This window comes from Numenius arquata, chromosome 12, assembly GCF_964106895.1.
Source record: "Numenius arquata chromosome 12, bNumArq3.hap1.1, whole genome shotgun sequence".
NCBI classification, from domain to species: domain Eukaryota; kingdom Metazoa; phylum Chordata; class Aves; order Charadriiformes; family Scolopacidae; genus Numenius; species Numenius arquata.
The window spans coordinates 16,216,420-16,238,318 of NC_133587.1; the positions used below are offsets into that span (position 1 = coordinate 16,216,420).

Here is a 21,899-nt window from a genome sequence, read left to right on the forward strand (position 1 = left end):
ACATGAAGTCCACTGCATGCAGCTGAGTTTCTCACAGGACTGGTGACGTTCAGCCCATTCAGCCATGAATTTCAAGGAGTAGGCAAAGTGTCAGGGCCCTGAGAGTACTACTGGGCCTTACTGGCCCTGACCAGCCTCCCCTGTGACCCCTATCCATGGAGTCCATGTCAGCCCACCCTCAGCCTGTCTACGCCATGCTGCAGCAATGCTAGTCTCCAGCTGCTGTCTGGCAGCAGCAGGACCTGATGGGCCGACTGGTGTCCTGGCTTGATCTCAAACCTTGTCTGGTGATCTGAGCTCCTAGCTGGTCCTGGCCACAGTGGCCCTGCCAGCTGCCTTCCTCAGTTCCCTGTCCCTAGGGCAGCAGCTGGCCCCTGCTGTGCCCCAGCAGGAAGGATGGTGCCTACACCAGGATGTCCCCAGACCAGGGCCTGCCTGCAAGCTGGAGGGACGAACAGAGTCACCTCCCAGTGCTCAGGGTGCCTTGGCAAGGGAAGGCTCTCGGTGCTGCTCCTGCCCTAGTGAAAAATGCAATGGACACACAGAGCTAAGCAGAAAACCAGCAGTTTTTCACTCTGAGGGTAGTGAGACCCTGGCCCAGGTTGCCCAGAGAAGCTGTGGCTGCCCCATCCTTGAGGTTCTTGTGGCTCACAAGGTTCACCCATCCTTGTGGCTGCCCCAACCTGGAGAGGTTCAAAGCCAGGTTGGACGGGGCTTTGAGCAACCTAGTCTGGTGGGAGGTGTCCCTTCCCACGGCAGGGGGTGGCACTGGGTGGGCTTTAAGGTCCCTTCCAACCCAAACCATTCTGTGATTCTATGATTCAGTATCATTGGATGTGCTCAGGGAAGGCAGATCTCTCCATGTCTACTGAAAATGATGGTCCGAGTGTCCCAGAGGCTGGTGGAGTCTGAGGACACTGGGCTGGGGAAGGATTTTGGACCTGCCCTGTTTCCCACACCCTCTTCAATCACTTGCTGCCAGGATGGAGGCAGGGCTGCTATGGGGCTGAGCAGGGGACCACACTCATGTCATGGCTGCTTTAGATGCAACCTGAATTTGAAAGAAAAGACAGACGTGCAAAACAGGATGACCATTTCAGTGAACCACGGTTAAATGAGAACTTGGCTACAAAGAGAATTTTAAAACCTGAGACATTAAGATCAAGGTGTTACAACCAGCGGGTAAAGAGCGGGATGGTGTGCTCACTTTAGGGGAAGATCTACTTCTTCTCTCTTACAGTGCTGCTAGGTTTGTGATCAGAAATACCTGATGTTCAACTGACATCATGGTATGGACCTTTAAGGCCCTCCAGGTGCAACAACACAGAAGCACTGTTAAGTGTCAGGAGAACTGAAGGAACTGAGTAACTCAGCCGGACATCAGACTCCAACCGAAAGCTAAAACAAATTGGGCAGCCAACCTGTCTTGGTGCTTCCTAGTACCTCCTAGGAACCTATCTGCTTTCTTAGGCACTTAGATCTGATATTTATCCTTGATTCCTCACTTGGATCAAGTGTTTCAAGTACAACTCCTTGTTTTGTGTGAGTAGTTGGCTTTTTATTATTTAAACAGAACTTGGGAGTGGAAGTGCCTAGAAAGGAAGATAAATAAGATCCAGTGCCAAAGCTGGGTGATGCTCAATCTCATCTCTGTACAGCAGTCTATGACGTGAACACAATAGCAAATAATTGCACAGGAAATAACCAGCAGTCATTATCACGGGTCAAACACTCTCCAAAGCCTTGTGGAGGTGCCTGTCCATGCTGTCAAGACTGGTTCCCCCTTTGCCTTATGAGTTTAGGGTGAATAGAATGAATTTGGTTTATAGATTGGGGCACTCTTCCTTAAACTGGAAGAACTAAATAACTGAGATTTAGGACTTAACCTCCAGACAATCTCTCCCTCCTGGAAGAGGCCCTATGCATCAAAGGATATGTCCTCCCCACCGCACCACCAGCTCAAAGGGTCAGGAGCCCTCCCAGGAGCTTGAGGGAGGCAGAGGAGCCCATCCAGCCCACCGCCCTGTTCCTCTTATCTGTCCCTCGGCAGCAGTGTCCCTGCTTCCCCCAGCACCTCTGGCCAGAGCAACCTCCTTCCTGGTGGAAACCCTTACCTCACACCTTGCCCCAGGTCCTGCCCTTCGAGCACACGTGGAGGACAAATCCTGTGAACAACTCCCCTGGCACATGTCCTGCTCCATCCCACAGGGCAGCAAAGACTCTGAGGTCCTGGACACCACAAAACCTTATGCTTAGACATGTCTCAAGCCACGTTTCTCTCCTTTTAAGATCCATAGTGGGAGACTATGGGAGACTACGCTCTTCAAGAAGGAATTCCTAAAGGCCCAGGAGCAGGCTGCCCCCATGAGGCGCAAAATTAAAGGGAGGGGAAAATGGCTGGCCTGGATGAACAAAGAGCTTGGGATGGGACTTAGGGAAAAAAGGAAGGTTTACCACCTTTGGAAGAAGGGACAAGCAACTCATGAAGAGTACAGAGATCTTGTTAGGTTATACAGAGAAAAAATTAGGAAGGCAAAAGCCCAGCTGGAACTCAACCTGGCCATTAATATAAGGGACAACAAAAAAAGTTTTTATAAATACATCAACAAAAAGAGAGCAAAGGAGAATCTCCATCCCTTACTGGATGCGGGGGGAAACATTGCGACCAAGGACGAGGAGAAGGCTGAGATACTTAATGCCTTCTTTGCCTCTGTCTTCAATAGTCGGACCAGCTACCCCCAGGGTATACAGCCTCCTGGGCTGGAAGATAACGATGGAGAGCAGAACAACCCCCCCGTAATCCAGGAGGAAGTAGTTAATAATCTGCTTATGCACCTGGACACACATAAGTCCATGGGGCTGGATGGCATTCACCCAAGGGTACTCAGGGAGCTGGCGGGAGAGCTCACCAAGCCTCTCTCCATTACCTATTAACAATCCTGGTCAACAGGAGAGGTACCAGATGACTGGAGGGTGGCCAATGTGACGCCCATCTACAAGAAGGGCCGGAAGGATGATCCGGGAAACTATAGGCCTGTCAGCCTGACCTCGGTACCAGGAAAGATCATGGAGAGGATCATCTTGAGTGAGCTCTCATGGGAAGTGCAGGGCAGCCGAGGGATCAGGGCCAGCCAGCATGGGTTTATGAAAGGGAGATCCTGCTTAACCAACTTGATCTCTTTCTACGACCATGTGACCCGCCTTCTCGATGTGGGGAAGGCTGTGGACATTGTCTACCTGGACTTTGGTAAGGCCTTTGACACCATCCCCCACAGCGTTCTCCTGGAGAAGCTGGTGAATCATGGCATAGACAAGTGTACTCTTCACTGGGTAAAAAACTGGCTGGCTGGCCGTGCCCAGGGAGTTGTAATTAATGGGGTGAAATCCAGTTGGCGGCCAGTCACCAGTGGTGTCCCTCAGAGCTCAGTTTTGGGGCCAGTCTTGTTTAATATCTTTATTGATGATCTGGATAAGGGGATTGAGTGCACCCTCAGTAAGTTTGCAGATGACACCAAACTGGGTGGGAGTGTTGATCTGCTTGAGGGTCGGCAGGCTCTACAGAGGGACCTGGACAGGTTGGATCAATGGGCCAAGGCCAATGAGATGAGGTTTAATAAGGCCAAGTGCCGGGTCCTGCATTTCGGTCACAACAACCCCAGGCAATGCTACAGGCTTGGGGAAGAGTGGCTGGAAAGCTGCCCGGCAGAAAAGGACCTGGGGGTGTTGGTGGACAGCCGGCTTAACATGAGCCAGCAGTGTGCCCAGGTGGCCAAGAAGGCCAACGGCATCCTGGCCTGTATCAGGAATAGCATGGCCAGCAGGAGCAGGGAAGTCATCGTGCCTCTGTACTCGGCACTGGTGAGGCCTCACCTCGAGTGCTGTGTTCAGTTCTGGGCCCCTCACTACAGGAAGGACATTGAAGTGCTGGAGCATGTCCAGAGGAGAGCCACCAAGCTGGTGAGGGGTCTACAGAACAAGTCCTATGAGGAGAGGCTGAGGGAACTGGGCATGTTTAGTTTGGAGAAGAGGAGGCTGAGGGGAGACCTCATTGCCCTCTACAACTACCTGAAAGGAGGTTGTAGAGAGGTGGGGGTTGGCCTCTTCTCCCAAGGGAATAATGACAGGACCAGAGGAAATGGTCTGAAGTTGTGGCAGGGGAGGTTTAGATTAGATATTAGGAAGAATTAGTTTACTGAGAGGGTGGTCAGGCACTGGAACAGCCTGCCCAGGGAGGTGGTGGAGTCGCCATCCCTGGAGGTATTTAAGAAACATGTAGACATGGCACTTCAGGGCATGCTCTAGTGCCCGAGATTGTTGGTTTGCGTCTGTCTGTGGGTGGGGTGGTGTGGGGTTGTGGGCGTTTGTTTTGGTTTGGTTTTGGTGTTTGGTGTTCTGGGATTTTGGGGGGTTTTTTTTGGTTTTGGTGGTGTGTGGTTTTTTTGTTGGGTTTTTGTTGTTGTTGGTGGTTTTTTTTTGTTGTTGGTTGGACTCGATGATCTCAAAGGTCCCATCCAACCAAAAATATTCTGTGATTCTGTGAGACAGGCCCAAAGCTATTCCAAGGCCACACACGAGCAGCAAGAACACTGTTGGTGTGAACTTGTAAGCACACCATTGCCACAGCTGAAACCCAGTGACTCCCAGGGATCTCCCAACTCTTGTAAAGGGCTTCCATGGTGTCAGACAACAATTTACCACCAACACTGCTCACATCAACCAGAGCACACATTGTTCGACTTTTAACTCAGGATTTCAGAGATAGCCCCTGCACAAACAGTCCCAAACCCCAGAGTGCTGCTCTGGACCACCACAATGCTCTGGAGCCTTGCTGGTGGGACAGGCGTGGGCATGACACCCAGGCTGCAGAGCTCCATGTCAACCCGGAGGAGTGAGAATCAGGGTTGGAGACATTGTTTGCAGCTCACAGTTTTCAAAATCCTGGCAGAAAAACCCCTGGAAGCCCAACCTGCTCTGAAATTTCTCCAGTCAGGAGCAGTGTCTGAGGAAAAGGGGAGAAGAGAAGCAGCATCTCTGTAAAGGAGCACAACCACAGCTATGATCTGCCCTGTCACAGCAGGAAAAAGGCACCAGCACATGTCCCCTGGCATAATGCTGTGACCTGAGAGTGCTGGGGCTGGTCAGCCTGGGACAGAGCAGGCTCCAGAGATCCCATCAATACCCGCAGAGAGGGTGCCAAGAGGATGGAGCCAGGTTCTTCCCAGTGGTGCCCAGGGACAAGACCAGAGGCCACGGGCACACACTGACACACAGGAGGGTCCCTCTGAACATCAGGAAACACTTTTCCACTGTCAGGGTGACGGAGCACTGGCACAGGGTGTCCAGGGAGGTGGTGGAGTCTCCATCCATGGAGATACTCAAAAGCTGCCTGGATGTGGTGCTGGGCAGCTGGCTCTGGGCAGCCCTGATGGAGCAGGGGGTTGTACCAGATGTTCACCAGAGGTGCCTGCAATCCTCAACCACCCTGTGATTCTGTGAACTATTTTTTCAGGACTCTCCTCAGCCGTAACAGAGAACTTCCTCATCCTTAACAACAGCTGAGGTATGGATTATTAATTACCTCCAGTGGCAAAATGGAGCCTTTAAGAAAAAGCACCAGCTGGGATCATGCTAAAACTGCAAGTGGTACACCAGAGCACCACAGAGACATGGTGGGCTGGGAGCTGCTCCCTTGGATCTTCCCCTGGCTTCTGGCATTGCCCAGGGCAGGCTGATGGCACGGCAGAAAGTGTTTGCTCCGTATACACACAGGAGCACACTCAGGAACACCCTCTGCCCTTCCACATCTGACTGTTGCTGTAGACCCGGAAGGCAATGCCTCCTCTGGAATAAACCAGGGACCACAAAGTCCTCCAAGGTTCTGCTGCAGCCTGGGGTGAGGTTTGGAATGCACCGTGGTATTTATCAACATCTCAAAACAGGGTGAAACATCCCTCTGTGCAGTGAGAGGCCGTTTGTGTTGCACATTTCAAAACAGCAAATAGATTCTGTGAAGATACAGATCGGAGGGAGAAGGGCAAGAGAGCAGCAAGCTGCCTTCAGCTTTAGGTTCAGACACAACTACCAACGCAGGGACACTTGGGCTGGGTGTCACCTGCCCTCCCCAGGAGCGTCACCACCACCGGGACTAGCTCTTGGGCCTGGGGATCTGCTCAGACCCACAGGTGGGGAGAATGAGCAGCTACCAGTGACCCATGTGCCACCCCAAATGGCTCAAGGTGACACCACCCAAGCTGAGGCCAGAAGGCAGCCTGAAGCCTGGGCAGCTTCCACGGGGTGCAGACCCCCAGCCACCGCTGAGAGAGGCACAAAGGGGACACCCGCGTCCCCACTTTCCGCTGCTGCCATAAGCCACTGCCTCCTGAGAGAGCCAGCCCTGCCGCAGCACCCAGCCCCGCATGGAGCCAGGGCATAACACATGGTATTTTTCCACAAGTACAAGTTACACATATAAGCAGGTGGAAACATCCAAGAGGATTGATACATGACCCCGAAATATTTCAAAACGCCCAGTCTTGGTATCTTCTTTTATAACTAATAAAGAAATAAATCCAGAACCCGTCCTAGACCACACGGAGCATCCTCTCTGTAGCCTGGGCTGTGTGTTCTGTCCCCTGCTAGGCTGGACTAGTGCCCTCCATGCTGCAGGAGCCTTGAAGGGATGGCAGCAGTGTCATCTTCAAGCTCCAGGACAGCATGTGCTCGCACAGTGTTTGAGAAACACCAGAAGGACCACGGTCAAGTGGCCACCCTGGAAGGGGCTTCCAACCTCTGTGTGTCCTAGAGAGGATCCCTTTGGAAAGCCAGGGGAGAAGAGTCCCATTCCCTGTCTCTGCTGGACACCGCTGGGTCACGCCTGGGCAGTGCTTCGTGCCACACACACAGAGCTGGGACCAGCCAGCCCAGTGGGACCTGCGGCCACACCAGTACAGAACTTATCAAAGAATCACAGACTGGTTTGGGTTGGAAGGGACCTTAAAGCCCATCCAGTCCCACCCCCTGCCCTGGGCAGGGACACCTCCCACCAGACCAGGTTGCTCCAAGCCCCCTCCAACCTGGCCTTGAACCCTTCCAGGGATCGACTTGTCCGCAGGGGATACACACTTGCACCTCCATTGTTTTGTTTGTTTGTTTTTAATTTTTTTTGGTACGATACCCCCGCCTTTGGGCGTAGGGGCTTGCCTTGAGAAAAAAAAAATAAAATAAATATTTTGCAGCACATGGATGTTACAGCTCTATCCCGACCCGCCGCGGCCACGCCGTCCCCCCGCGGGGCGCAGGGCGAGCAGCCCCCGGCCCGCTCCGCTCCCGGCCGCCCCCCGCCGGGCCCGGGCCGCCACTCCCGCTCCGGGGTGGCGGCGATGGCGGAGCGTCCCTCCCCCGCCGGGCCCGGGGCCGCCCCGGCTGCAGGGGGCGGCGCGGAGCGGCCACCCCACCCCGACAGGCCGCGGCCCCGCTCGCCCGGCCCGGGCCTCGCCTCAAAGGCGGGGAGGCGTCCCCCGGGGCCGGGGCAGCGCCCGGCCGCGCTCCTTACCTGGGCGGCGGGGCCCGGCGGCAGCGGCGGCGGCGGCCCGGCCAGGGCGCTGTCTCCCAGGCGCAGCGGGGGCGGCCTGGCCCGGCTCGGCCTGCGCGGAGCCCCGCGGTACGGCTGGGCCGCGGCGGCGCCCGCACGGCCCGGCCCGGCCCGGCCCGGGGCTGGCGGGGGAGGGAGCGGGGCCGCGCCGGGCGGGGCGCGGGTGTGTGCGGGGAAAGAGGTGGGGGGGGGGTCCGAAGGAGTGGGGGGCGGGCGGTAATTGGGCAGGGTGAAAATGCAATGCACTTAATGAGCGCCGTCGCCATGGCAACGCGCGGGTGCCTCCACGCCGCAGTGGCGGTGGTTTAATCCCGCCGCAGGATTTCGGGGAGCGGGATGGGGGGGTGGGGGTGGTGTCGCCATGGCAACGCCTCGGACCCCCCTCCTTCCCCTCACCCCCAGGATGGGTCGGGTCCCCGGGGCCGCCCTCCCGGCCCCCCCTCGCTCCTCCGGCCCGTCCCAGGCCTGTCCCTGCCGCTCTAAGGAGCCTCCGGTGGCGCCAGTCACCCCGGGACAGGCTGGGCTGTTGGGTGCCAGTGTCCCCCCCCAACCCGAACTGGCTAAAACACCCTTTCCCGCTGTTTTTTCTCTCTCGGGTTAGATGGGACAGGGGGTACTTGAAAGCCAGAAGCTGCTTTCTCCCTAAAGTCACTGATACCAACCTAATCCCCCTCGGAGAGCAGTCGGACTGATGGCAATGTGTCCTCCTCTCCCCAGCAGCCCGAACTGGCTCCCCAGAGACCAAACCCGCTCCCCAAAACCTTCTCCGACTGGGACAGGCATGGGCTGTCCCAGTGAAGATGGAGAAGCCTCTCCTCCTCCTCAGCACTCACACCACAGCCTCAAAGAACAACTGCAGAAGGTTGACGTGACCCCCCGGGATAACCAGGGAGCAAAAGGATGGCTTGAACCCGTTCTCTGGAGGAAATGCAGGACTTGCTCCTGTGGAGTGTTTCCCAAGTCCTATGGCCAAAATGGGGCATCTTACCTGTCGTCGTGCCCCCCCCCCCGGTAGTATTTTATGGCCACGCAAGGAGTGTGCCTTTTAGATGCTTACACAATGTCTGTCCCACTTACCCACAGAAGGTGGGAGTGGAAGGTGCCCAGGAACAAGTGCCTTTGTCCTGAACACGGGACAAGTGCCCTTGTCCTGGAAGCACATGGACCAAAGAGCGGCTGAGAATGGCACTGGGTGCGTGTGGGGCGGCCGGGGAGAGGCAAGGGGCTGCTCGCCCTGTGGCCAGCTCCTGCCGCCCCCAGCCAAGGGCTGCCCTTGCTTCGGGGGGTGCAGGAACAAGCCCCATGTTTCTAGCGTAACTACCTCCCAGCTTTTTTTTATCACCTTGAGTTTTGTACTCCGACGTTTTTTAATGCACGAAAAAAAGTTGAAGTCAAAGACTCTGCTGAAGCGATTAGATCCTGGAAATCGGGAAGTAACTAACAGGTATTTGCTGCTGCCACCTTCCTCCCCCTCTTCAAATGTACCTTCAGTGGCACAGTGTAGGAAAAGGTCTTCCCATAGAAATCCTTTTAGGCTGCAGGGGGAGGTTCAGATAGATTCGAATCAGGAGCGGAGTGAAACTCGGTCACCTGAAAAGCAACCCAGGATTCACCTTCTCCCACCGGTTCCCAGTTCCTGGTTACGCTTACCATAAAAAAAAAATACTCGTGAATTAGAATGAGGAATTCCTGGGAAATGGCAACTTCAGACAAAAAAAGAGGAAGCATCTGTGGCTTCCCCACAGCCCTCTGGTTGATGTAAGACCAGACCATTTCTCCCTCCTGTGCCTCAACTTCCATTTCCACAACCTCTGTTGTAAAGCATCTTAATTTATATGTGCAAATTGGGGGGTGAGAGGCTGGAGAGCAGCCCGCAGAGAGAGCTCTGGGGTTTGTGTTGATGGAAGTTGAGCAGGAGCCAGCAGTGAGCCTGGGCAGCCCAAAGAGCCAGCCATGCCCTGGGGACACCAAGCACCAAGAGGTGACCGTCCCGCTCTGCACCGCACCAGTGTGGCCCCAGCTCCAGCTCCCAGTGCATCTCTGGGCACCTCCGTGGAAGGAGGACATCAAATATTGGAGTGTGTCCAGAGAAGGGCGACCGGGATAGCGAGGGGTCTCGAGGGAAAGGCTCAGGAGTAGTGGCTGAGGTCACTGGGCTCATTCAGCCTGGAGAAGAGAAGACCGAGGGGTGCCCTCATGGCACCTGCACCTTCCTCGGGGGGGCAACGGAGGGGAGGCGCTGATCTCCTCTCTCTGGTGACCAGCGATGGGACATGAGGGAATGGAATGAGGCTGCCTCAGGGGAAGCTCAGGTTGGACATGAGGAGAAGGTTCTTCTCTGAGAGTGTGGTTGGTCCCTGGAACAGGCTCCCCAGGGAGCAGCACCAAGTCTGTCACAGTTCAGGGAGCGTCTGGATGACACTCTTAGTTGGTTTAGTTTTAGCTTTAGTCAGGTTTAGTTTGAGGCAGCCCTGCGAGCAGCGGGGAGTTGGGCTCGATGATCCTTATGGGTCCCTTCCAACTGGAGAGATTCTATAGTTCTATGAACTTCTGCTCATTTAAACTTAGCTTTTAGTAATGCTTTTATTATTTAATTTATTCTGACGTGGTTTATCAGGCTCTGCTGTGCCATGAATACCACTGGATCGAACCAGCGCGGACTGGAGCAGGGCTGTGCTCGACAAGAGATGCTCTGGGAGGGCTTGGGCCAGGATTCCTCCTGCCGCATTCTGCTCTTCACAGGACGGCAACATCTACAGGTGGTTGCTCCTGCCGTTGCTATCCTCACCCGTGTTCCATTGACCCAAGAGAGACCTTACAACACATGAAGCAAAAGGACTAAGCTTGAAGTACAAACTGACACCTATAGCTTTTATTCCCACTGGGAAAATCACTGCAATTCAATGCCTCAGTTTCCCACTCTCTAGGAGCTTTTCTGTGGGGGGAGCTACCAAACAATTCTGCTCTGCGTGGTCCAATGTACACAGGCGACACTGAAATTACGGCAAATGGTGGATTACACTTTCTGCTCACAGAGCAGCGATTTTTCGTTGTCAGCAGACAGGCCCAGAGGAGGTACATGGAGGGGCTCTTTCCAAATGTTTTCTCCTGTCCCTCCAGTTACTGTCAGTGCTCGCTCCAGGCTGGGTGGTGTGCCTGTGCCAGAGAGGTGAACAGAACAGGAGATGCCACCCCAGGGCAGCTGTCACACGCCGCCATCTCCCCCCGGTTCCTTGTACCGGGGGGTATCAGCGTCATTGTCACGCCACTGGGACAACAGGAGACTCTTTGCTGTGTTTCCTCTCCTGTGTTGTGGGAGGACACTGACGCTGAGCAGGACCAGGGACACAAACACCGCGCAGGGGAATGCTTTTTGCACTTCCCCCATTTCCAGGAGAAACGTTGCTCTTCGGGCGGGTGCAACTGCCCGCAGGGATTACACCAAGCAGATGAGACACGATCTGCTTTACCCCGACTGACTTAACGGCACTGACTTTCCTTATCCCCATTCACAGGATAATCCTGTTCCCAGAGCTGCACACACTGGTAAGACATTTGCCTGAGTAATTCCTCCCACAGCTCCATCCACAGGGGAGCACAGGCTGTGTCTCCCAGTCCCTCCCAGCCCCACCGGCACCCGTAGAGCTTTCCCTCCTCTATTTGCAGTATTTTGGACCGAAATCACTGCACTCAGTTCTTCCCCAAAGGGGAAACATTGGGGAAAAACAAGCTTTTTGCTTTGCAAATGAGCAAAAATACTGATTTTTAAAAATGGGTACTTGTGATGTTTTAAATTGAAGTAGCCCCCCCTGCAGAAGTCACTTTCTGTGAACAAAAGGAGGAGGACACGTTATTGTCAGACGCAGCTAAAAGGGTAGAAGTTTATGAGCCGCTTCAGAGCAGTTTATTTCCATTCTTTATTGGATTAGGAAACAACCGAAACTCCCCCTCTGACATCTACATACACATTCAGCAAAAAGAACCAGGTGTGAAGAAGCTGTGAGAGGGAAGAGCTATTTGATTCCTTCCCTCTAACCACAAAACGAAACCTGGGGGAAAAGGGCTGATGGCAACGTTAACAGATACCCTTACCATCCCAAGAAGAGTTAAAACTCTGGAACCATTAATAGCTGCCAGCGCACAAAGTGATATTTGTGTTACTTTTGCTTCTCACCTCCCCTATTCACATTACATAGAGCTTACAAAGCACACCAAGTACAAAGTCTGCCCAATTGTGTCGCAGGAACTTTACCTTCTCATCAACGACATTTGACCTCTTTAAAATGAACAGCTTTCAAACAACCACAGTGTTTTTGCATCCTCTCTCAAGGACATGGAACATCAGCTCAGCTAAATCTTCTGGGATTTCCAGGCTCCTGAGCCAAATTCCTACTTTTGCTCTTAGACTTAGGTAATTGATCTGTGGATGTCACAATCCCAACCTGAATGAGGTGTGAGTAGGAATCGGAAACAGTTCAAGTTGTTCCCTGTGTGAATAATAAATCCAGCAATCCCACTTGGAATGCCCCTCCCCATGGCTCCTGCAAAGCCGGGTACAATCCTGTTTGGGACAGAGTAATCGCCCCATTGGAAACAGGCTCTGAAAACGCAACGTTTAGAGGTAGAAACGTATGAAAAAGGAGCATCGCCTGTTCTGGCCCCTCACAGCCTCGCTGGAAGCCCAGCAGTATTGCTGGGTGAGATACTGATTTTGGTGTAGCCCAAACCTGAGAGTTGTGCTCTCCCTTACAGCACGAAAGGGGCTGTACCCGCTTTCCCTTAGTGACGCAGTCGATGGCCGTTTCAAAAGGTACGTCTTGTGACAGCACATTTTAAATCCTCTCCTTCTTAGTCCTTCTTCTGCTCCTTTTTAAGCGATGATTTCTCTACGCCTGGCATGAATCAGGCCCGTGAGTCTGCCCATTAAAGCTCGTTGTGTTCTTTTTCACAGTGGCACAGGGACCCGCTGAAGCAGAACCCCTTGCCTGGGCTCTGATAGCGGCAGTACCACCCTCTGAAAATCCCAGATGTAAAGGCTGAGGGAAGCCTTTCTGGGCCGTGGCATCAGAGGAGGTAGCCATCTCTGTTCATCTGCCCCCTACGCTGGCTCTGTGGACTATCAAAGTGCCTCCCTTGCCAGGCAGATGCTCAGGGTAGTCCCCAAGCACTGAAGCACTACCCACATCATGCTTCAGGCTGGAGTCAGTCACCTGCCTACATCAGGAAAAATCACATTGTCCAGCTTGCCTCCTCACCAGCCCAGCTGCATCAGGGATTTGTCTCTTCTCCATCAAAGCACTGAGCCAGAAGCCAGAGCAGGGAAGAAAACACCTTTTTTTTGGAGCAGGGAAATTCTCTTTTACACCCTCCTGACATGGGCAGTTCAGGAGATAAAGTTCCAAGCACAGAAATGATGGGTCACCCAGAAACTCTGAACAAGAATGAACTTTGTTTCATGCCAGCTTTCTCTGTTTGTGTGTGATGGCCAGCGTCACCATCCAATGAAGACTTGGATTTGCTTCCGAGGCTCCAGGTGGTTCAGGAGGAGCGCCCTGACTCACCCCCTCGGCCGTGCAGGAACACCCAGGAACACCCTCCCACTTGTCTGCCAGGGCTGGAGCGACACACGCTGAAGGGAGAGGGGTTTGCACCATCCCACTTTAAAGCAGGTATTTTACATCACACAAATCGCTGATTTAAGGATGCAGCTTGCATTGGCAAGAAGGTCAATGGCATCCTGGGGTGCATCAGGAAGAGTGTGGCCGGCAGGTCGAGGAAGGTCATCCTCCCCCTCTGCTCTGCCCTGGGGAGGCCCCATCTGGAGCACTGGGTCCAGTCCTGGGCTCCCCAGTTCAAGAAGGACAGGGAACTGCTGGAGAGGGTACAGCAGAGGGCTACAAAGATGATCAGGGGATTAGAACGTCTCTCTTATGAGGAGAGGCTGAGGGACTTGGGTCTTTTTAGTCTGGAGAAGAGAAGACTGAGGGGGGATCTGATCAGCGCCTATCTATACTTAAAGGGTGGGTGTCAGGAGGATGGGGTCAGTCTTGTTTCAGTGGTGCCCAGTGACAGGACAAGAGGGAGCGGGCACAAACTTGAATGTAAGAAGTTCCATCTAAACATGAGGAGGAGCTTCTTTCCTGTGAGGATGGCAGAGCCCTGGAACAGGCTGCCCAGAGAGGTGGTGGAGTCTCCTTCTCTGGAGACATTCAAACCCGCCTGGACACGTTCCTGTGGGACCTGCTCTGGGTGACCCTGCTCTGGCAGGGGGTTGGACTGGATGATCTCCAGAGGTCCCTTCCAGCCCCATAGCATCCTGTGATTCTGTGATTTATGTTGAACACCACCATGCAGGGATGGGTGCTTTTTTAAATACAAGAAAAGGTTAGGAACAGACTCCAAACACAGCCTCAGATTCTAAGTTTTGCTTTTGTTTAACTGTAACATTGCTTTCTCCTTCACAACTTGCTACAGGGCACTAAGACTCTAACTCCCTCCTGCACTCCATGCTTGATGAGAAGGCACGTTTCTCTTGTCTTTTTAAGAACCAATTTATATTGTTTATAGCAAATGCAGGAAAAGACTCAGGATGCCTAGTAGTGGAGCACCTCTCTGAAAAAGATGGTTCCACAGGTGGTTAAAAACTGAGACAATGGCAACGCCAGGTGGTCTTGCCATGGGTTACTGCTGCAGGCCAGCACACAGCACAGCCTCTGCGCTCTCCTCCTCTTCCATGAAGTTTAAGACACACATCCACATGCTTTCCTAACACCTACACCACATCTCAGAAACAATCCCACTTGTGATCACAAATCCACACCAGCCTGAGAGCCTTCCACTCATAAAAAAATTAAGAAGTAAGTGCTGACAGTCGGGGGTGCCAGGGGCTGGGTTTTGTTGGTGGCTTCTATATATAAAGTTATCGCGAGCCTTGTGTTGAACAGCGCTGGCTCAGTATCTAGCACTCCTGAAATCCCACCCGCTTTTCAGAGCAAACAAATCCAGAAGGATGCGAGCCCTGCCAAGGAATTCCTGCTTCATTTGCACAGCAAAGGACCATTTCTCTCTCGCAGAAGACATCGCCTGTGGCGCCAGCAACAGAAAAAGAAATCTTGGGTATTTAAAGGAGTTACAGGCAAGTTGGTTAAATCCAGTCTAGACCCTCCCTGTAAGTAACTCATGAATAAAGATGACTTCAAACATAACTGGTGTCATAACAGGCTCATTTCAGAAAGCTAAGAGCATAACAGGTAAAAGCCATCGTTAGGCAGTCAACCCAGACCAGGGTGCTAATGGCTACAGTAAGGCCAGGCCGTTCTCATGCCGACACTGGAATACACACCAGCCGTTACTTGTATCTACAAGCTTGTGCAAAAAAAAATTAAATAAATAGTTAACATCTTTTATTACCACAAAGACACACAGAGATACTGAAAGTAAGCACATACACCTTTCAGTCAACTGAGCTGCTAGCTCAATTCTTGTTTCCAGGAGCGCGATGTATTTTACTGGACCCCTGGAAGCTCATCAGAGAGGAGCAGTTCTCCATGAAGTCTGACCTACTCCATGATCAGCACAAATAAAACCAAGGAGGCATTAATGCTGTTGTGTCAAGTTTAAGGGAGGTATTTGCACAGGCGTACTTCGGGCTGTACACCTGCATTAAACTGTTCTTGCACAGTCTGACACACCTGAGATCCAACCCAGAGGAGCTACTGCTACAACTACAGTATGGATTTTTTTCTAGTTATTATGCTAAAATACACCTTAACTACAAAAAACTTTCAATTTTTTTTTTTTTTTGTGGAAATTACTTTTAAGAAATTAATGAAACACAGGCATCACCTCATTCCAGCTGGAGAGAATAAAGCTTCAGCACTCAGTGCGCTCTGAACAAGCGGGAGTTCAGTCACAGCAGAGATACCTGTGAGACTCCACGGTTACAGACACCCACAGGGAGGCTGGGCAGCTCAAACACAGCTGCTTTTCATGCTGGGAGCAGAAACAGCACAGAAAGGGCACAATATAAAAATCAACACAGGCCATGTCATCACTTCCACTCAGGTGCCATCAGGAATGTGAGCTCATCAGGCAAAACTCACTCACTCCTCCTGGGATCGCACAGCTACTCATATGCAACAGGCAAAATCTTTCCAGAGATGATCAGAAAATGGCAAGAAACCAAATATTAATTTTCAAGAGAACTGTTTAGATCATAAAGCAATTCTGGGAAAGCAAAGCTGGCATCAAGTCGCATGTGAGCATGCACTCCACGCGTTCCTTGTGCCTGCTGTCATTCACCAGAGCAGCCATGGGAAACTGACCAGCGGTGCTGCTTCACATCCAGCCACGCTCCAGAAAAGGACAAGGCACTGTGGGGGGACACATGGCACATGGCTGACTCAGCTGGTCCAAGGGCACTGCCAGAGCTCCTCTAGTCTCTTTCTAAAACGAAGTTCCTCCAGCAAAGAGTTAAAGAGGATAAATTGCAATTTCCCCAGCATGAGGCAGAAAACCAATCCCACCACACTGCAATAAACACAAGAGTTTGAGTCACCAATTTAATTTTATACAAGTCAAACTACACGTTGTATAAAGAGTACAAGGCAGTTCTAATGTTCGCTATTGCATGTTACAAAAATCAATTTAGCTATAAAGGGGAATTTTTGGGATGAGTCCTATTCCACAATTTAAGTGAATTGGCAACTGTGGTTTAGCAAAGCCTTTGTTAAGACTAGAACTCTAGCTCAGAGATTACATTTCCAATAAAGGGCAGACTTACACACAGATAGGATTATACTTCTCCTAGTCTGAAGCAAAATGTTAACATAAATGAGTCAAAAAGGGAGGGAAGACAGTTTTTATTTACCTAGTTTTCATATCCAATAGGTGTTTTGAGGCCGACAAACCATACAACATACTAGTGACTTGGACCACATCCAAGAGACACGGCAGTGTCTGAAACCCAGTGACACTTGAGATTCAAGCGAGAAACAAAAAGAAGTCAGAAAGGTTTCATTCTTTCAAGTTTGAAACGCAGGATTTTTCAGCAATACTGTACGATCCAGGTTCCCGAGTACCCTTATTACCTCGAATACAGTCACAGTATGGGTGGGAATGTTCTTTTGGCAAGTTAAGATACAACACAAATGCTTCAACTTGAGTTTATTGCTGGTCTAAAAAAATCTCCCTAGTATCAGTAGCGGTGGCTGTGGTTTGCAGCCTGCACCCACAAATTAACACGAACCCGAGAATTATCTGACCTGCCCAGCAAGGCAATCCTGCCTTTGGTAGCAAGCTGTAACCTATGAAGCTAAGGATACCCATAGTTCTAAAACCATGAAAAAAAAATAGGAAAAAATGATACTTTCAAAAAAGCCCAGATTTAAGCCTGTTATATTCAGTTTATTTTTAATATAAAAACCACTTTGCACTGAAGAGTAGTTAAGTTACTCCTGCGGAAATACTATAAAATGAAACTTTTAGCTGAATTTCTACAAAAGGGGGACTTTTCCTGCTTTGTACCACCATCCCATCTGGTATTTTCAAATTTGGGATACAAATTAAACCTTACGCCTTAAGTTCTTAGGCCATTCACTCCTGCAAGAGAAAAAACCCAACTTCCGAAGTACTAACATAACACTAATGGCCTGACAAGTAGGAAAATGTTCCGTAATAGTGTGCAATGTAAGAGGAGAGTTCTAGTCTTAATCTCTTGAACTAGATCTTGATCGTGAGCGAGATTTTGACCGAGATCTGGAGCGGGACCTCGATGCAGCTCTTTTGGGTGGCGACTCGGAGCGAGCCTTGGCAGATGGCTGCTGCTGCGGAGAATTGGAACGAGACCTGCTCCTTGACCTGGACTTAGACTTAGCATCTCCTTTACCATTTTCTTTGGGAGATCGAGACCTGGACCTGGATCTGGACCGAGACTTCTCAGACTTCTCCTTGGATCTGCTGTGTGAGCGGGAACCCCTGTCAGACTTGGGTTTCGATTTACTCTTTGATCGAGACTTCCTGCTTTTAGATCTGGAACGTGAGCGGTCTTTGCTTCGTGACCTGGATTTAGAGCTTTCAAAAAGAGAGAGAGTTTACTCCACATGAACTGAAGTGTCCTTACGGCAGCTGTAAATATCTATCAGTTAATAAGTAGCAGTTCCTGTGTTAACAGAAAACAATGTATCACTTACCGGGACCGGCTTTTGGAGACACTACGGGACCGGCTGCGGCTGCTCCGACTTCTCCGGCTTCTGCTTCTAGACCGTCTTCTAGAGCGTGACCTAGAAGCATTAAACATGGCATTTGGCCCTTGTTCTTTGTCTGGTGTGCCCTGCTGTGCTACCTAACAGAGAAAAAACTGCTAAAGTACTTCTCAAAACCAAGCATGGCCACATCAAGACGCACTGTTAATCCACACAGTTTCAATATCCTGTCAATGAATTACATCTGATGTCTCACCTGTGATAAACTCTCAAATGTGGCTCTGCTGTATGACACATTCCCAGGCATCCTCCTATTCCTACAATATCAACTGGAGATAACTGCTGCAGGTAGGGCTACCTACACCCATTCTCAGTGTAAGCTGTCTCGATGCAGAGACCAACGTGTCCCAAACTTTACCTTGACCTGCTGCCAGAGTAGGATCTCCTGTGGCTCGACCGCGGCTTGTCTTCAACCAGCCTGATCTTCCTGCCGTTTATCTCTGTGCCGTCCAGCTTGTCCAGGGCACGCTTCATGTCTGAGTAAGATCGGAACTCGATCACTCCTTCGTTTGTACGTTCTTTGTGAGCATCTGCATAGGTCACCTCACCAGCTTGCCTCATGAAATCCTTCAGGGAGCAGATGAACAATGTAAGCGTTCCACGGGCTTACGCTCCGCAAGAACATTCGCTTAAGACAAGTCTGAGCAAATGCAAGAAGCATTAATTGCGTGTAAACAGTCATGCACAATACTTCTTAATTGCTTCTACCTCAATCAAAGTGAACATTGATATTAAAGTTATTGCTTCCTGCTAGTCACAACAGGTTCTGGGACAGAACATTAATACATACTTTCAAATCCTGCCAACTACAGCGACTGGAAAGGTTTTCAACAATCAGTCTGTACTCTGTACGAACAGGCGGTCCGTATTTATCTCTTCCAGATTGTCTCCGACTGCTATATCCGCCACCACCCCCACCTTTATTGTACAAAGAAATAAAGTTAGATGGTCTCCTAGCATGAAGAAAACTAAATGTTCTGAAAAAGTTAGTTAAACAGTTATATTTACTGGAGTAGGACTTTATTTCTCTAAGCCTCCAATAAACTTTGCAATTTTTGCCATGATCTATATTAATGGCAAATCAAACAGACTAAAATCCTACAAGTCTGTGCTCCTAAGATCTGTTAGAGAGTGACTGCTCCTTATTAGATTCACCTTGCTAAGTTTTATTTTACAGAACATTGTAAAATATAAAACTTAACTGATTACATGCATTTCTACATTTTACAAAAACGTTTACTAGTTACACTAAGTACTTACATCACAGTATGAGGTTTTTGGTGGTGGTTTGGCCACAAAACACGCAAGGTAACAGTCACCTAGTTCAGTTTAACCAGTTTTGTCTAACCCTTGGAATCCTCACCATCACCCTGCGTCTAATGGCAAAAGGCTGCTGTCGTCATGGCTTCCGGTAAGGTCAGCCAAAGGGTCATAGGGCAAGGGTCACACAATGTATGGAAAAGCCATGGCCAATCAGGAAAGGCAGTCATCTTAGCCTCAGTGGACACAGCCTCAGCCCCACTGGTCACTTTTAAATTGAAACATCAAGGACTTGTTAAAAAGTTTGAATTGAACATGCAACAATTTTAAACAACATACATTTGATTCTTTTTCAAAAAGACAGATACCCACCCCCCCAAACACCACGTTTCTACAGATTACTTAAAGATGCACCTTAGTACTTTTAATTACAGTACTAGGCCAGTTAAGTTCTATACAGTTCAGCTCAAGAAACAATACGAGCGAGCTGAACACAGAAATATTTACAGTACCCCCCACTTAGTACAACAGATTCCAGCTTGACAAACCTCCCCCCACCCCTTCTATATATTCAACTGAAACATTCACATGAGAGTTTACAGCTGAGCGCTTCTACCCCAATTACACAACGGTATTTATCCATTAACATCAGTGATGCAACATCACCGTTTCATCGAAATGCTCCCAAGAACACTGGAGCCCTTAAATTAGCAGAGCATATAGTTTCTAATTAACGAGAAACCCCTTCTAGAAGGCCCCAGATTTGCAGCCAGAATCGCTTCACATTTTTGCCCTCCTAAGTTTCTTAGGGGATATCCGAGTGCAACGCCGGTGCCAGGAAAAAGGCCCACAGCGCCAGGCCAGCAGCCCGCCTGCTCCCGGCGGTGCACCAGGGACATCCCCTACCCCCGGGGACAGCGACACCCTCGCCACCACCCCCGCCCCGCCAAGCCCCAGGGGACTCGGTGTCCCGTCCCCTCCATCACCCCCGGCCTCCTGCCCCTCGCCCGCTGCAGCCCGGTAACCCCGCAGGAAGACGGGCCCGTACTCACTGCGACTACTGTAGCTGTACCCGTCCCTGTCGCGGCGGGGCCCGCGGGCGTGCTCCACGATCACCCGCTCCCCGCACAGATCCTTGCCGTTCAGCTCGTAAACGGCATCGTCGGCGTCTCGGGAGTCCTCGAACTCCACGAAGCCGTAACTAGGTGGGGGTGGGGGGAAAGCAGAGAGGCCCCGTCAGGCGCGGCGGGACAATGGCCGCCGTCCCCGCCGCAGCGCCCCCGCTCCCCCCGCGCCGCCGCCATCTTGAGCCGGGCGCCACGCGGCAGCGGCCGACAACATGGGGGAGGAAAGGAGGGAGGAAAGGAGGGAGGGAGGGAGGGAAGGAGAGGGCGGAGGGCGCGGCCCGCCCGGCCCGGGAGCGGCGGGGTAAGGGGGGCGGCGGGGCAGCCCTCGGGCCGGCGCTCACCCGTTTTTGAGGTCAACCTCGAGCAGGCGGCCATAGCCGCTGAAGAAGCGCTGGATGTCCTTCTCCCGGACGTGGTAGCTCAGGCGGCCGATGTAGACGCGCGGCATGTCCGCGGCGGGGGGTGAGGGGGAAAGGGGAAGGGAGAGGAGAAGAAAGAGGAAAGGGGAGAGAGAAGGAGAGAGAAAAAGAGAGAGGCGGCGAGAGGGGAGCGGCGCTGCCGGGCTCACGCGCTGACACGGCCGCGGCCTGCTCCGCAGCACAATGGCGCCCGCCGCCCGCCGCCAATTTTATAGCGAGGGGCGGGGCCCGCGGCGGACGTTACGGTGCTAACGTCAACACGCTCCGGCGAGCGGGCGAGGGCGAGGCGGGCAAGGTGGCTGCGCGCATGCGCGGAGGTGCTGCGCAGGCGCTGGCCACTGGCGGGCTGCGATGCGCATGCGCAGTGGTGCCTGCCCGCGGGCCCACGGGGGCCCGCCTCATGGCCGCCGAGGAGGCGCCGCTGGTGGCCGTGTGGCTGCAGGCCCAGGGCGAGCCCTCAGCCGGAGCCCGCTGGGTGACGGACCGGCTTTGTCAGTCAGCTCCTGTCAGTCAGCGCCCACCTCAGCCAGGCCTGTGTGATCAGGCTCTGAGAAGGAAGGTGGGCGGCCTGGCCGGTGGTAGTGAGTCTGCAGCCCCCCTGCCATCACCGAGGGTCAGTCAGAGCAAAGCCCTGGGGTCGGAGAGCTCACAGGCCGGGGAGCCCGGGGATCTCTGTTTGTGGAGCTGCTTTCTAGGCACGGTTCTAGCGAGCAATCCCTAAAACCAGCCCAGTGTCACCAAGTTCTGCGTCCTGGTTTCCCTTTAATAATCTGTTCTGAATCAGAAAAATCCTCCCAGTATGTTAATAAAACCAGTGTTTCAGTCTGCTGGCTTTACATTGTAACCCTACTTCATAGCGCATACCATGATTTGTATATTTGGTATAAACTATAAATGTATATTTTGCATACATGTGTGTATTTAATAGATGTAATCTAATATGTTCTAATAGTTACAACATTTTTATATTGTGTACTATATGATTGAAATATTTAAGGTGAAAAGGCCACATGTACTCCTGCTACTCTCTGGAGTCTCATTTTTTTCATTTAACACAAGCTTGATTCATACAGTACAACAGACAGTGAGTGACCTCTTTCTTTTCCATTATAGTGGGCAGTGCTTGGAAGATTTCATGAGTTCATTCACTGTTTTCTGTCTGCTTTAGAAAGACTTAGGCAGGTGAGTCACTAATTTACAGGCCTGCTGTAGTTTTTTCATACAGTATCACCAGGAGATA

At 51.7% G+C, this 21,899-nt stretch overlaps 1 protein-coding gene across 2 annotated transcripts; it reads right to left on the reverse strand.

Annotated features, from left to right (window-relative positions):
- Positions 1 to 15,400: 15,400 nt before the first annotated feature.
- On the reverse strand, positions 15,401 to 20,838 carry SRSF6 (serine and arginine rich splicing factor 6). 2 transcript variants are annotated; one of them, XM_074156857.1, is made up of 6 exons: positions 20,582 to 20,838; positions 20,166 to 20,314; positions 18,644 to 18,771; positions 18,212 to 18,420; positions 17,782 to 17,871; positions 15,401 to 17,662 (listed from the first exon to the last, which is right to left on the reverse strand). In XM_074156857.1, exons 1-6 carry the CDS (start codon positions 20,686 to 20,688, stop codon positions 17,299 to 17,301), a joined length of 1,047 nt encoding a protein of 348 aa, XP_074012958.1. In that variant the 5' UTR covers positions 20,689 to 20,838; the 3' UTR covers positions 15,401 to 17,298. The 2 variants fall into 2 exon arrangements, with proteins under 2 accessions (XP_074012958.1, XP_074012959.1); XM_074156858.1 differs by having other exon boundaries at positions 17,788 to 17,871; positions 20,169 to 20,314; positions 20,582 to 20,688.
- Between the last annotated feature and the right edge of the window lie 1,061 nt (positions 20,839 to 21,899).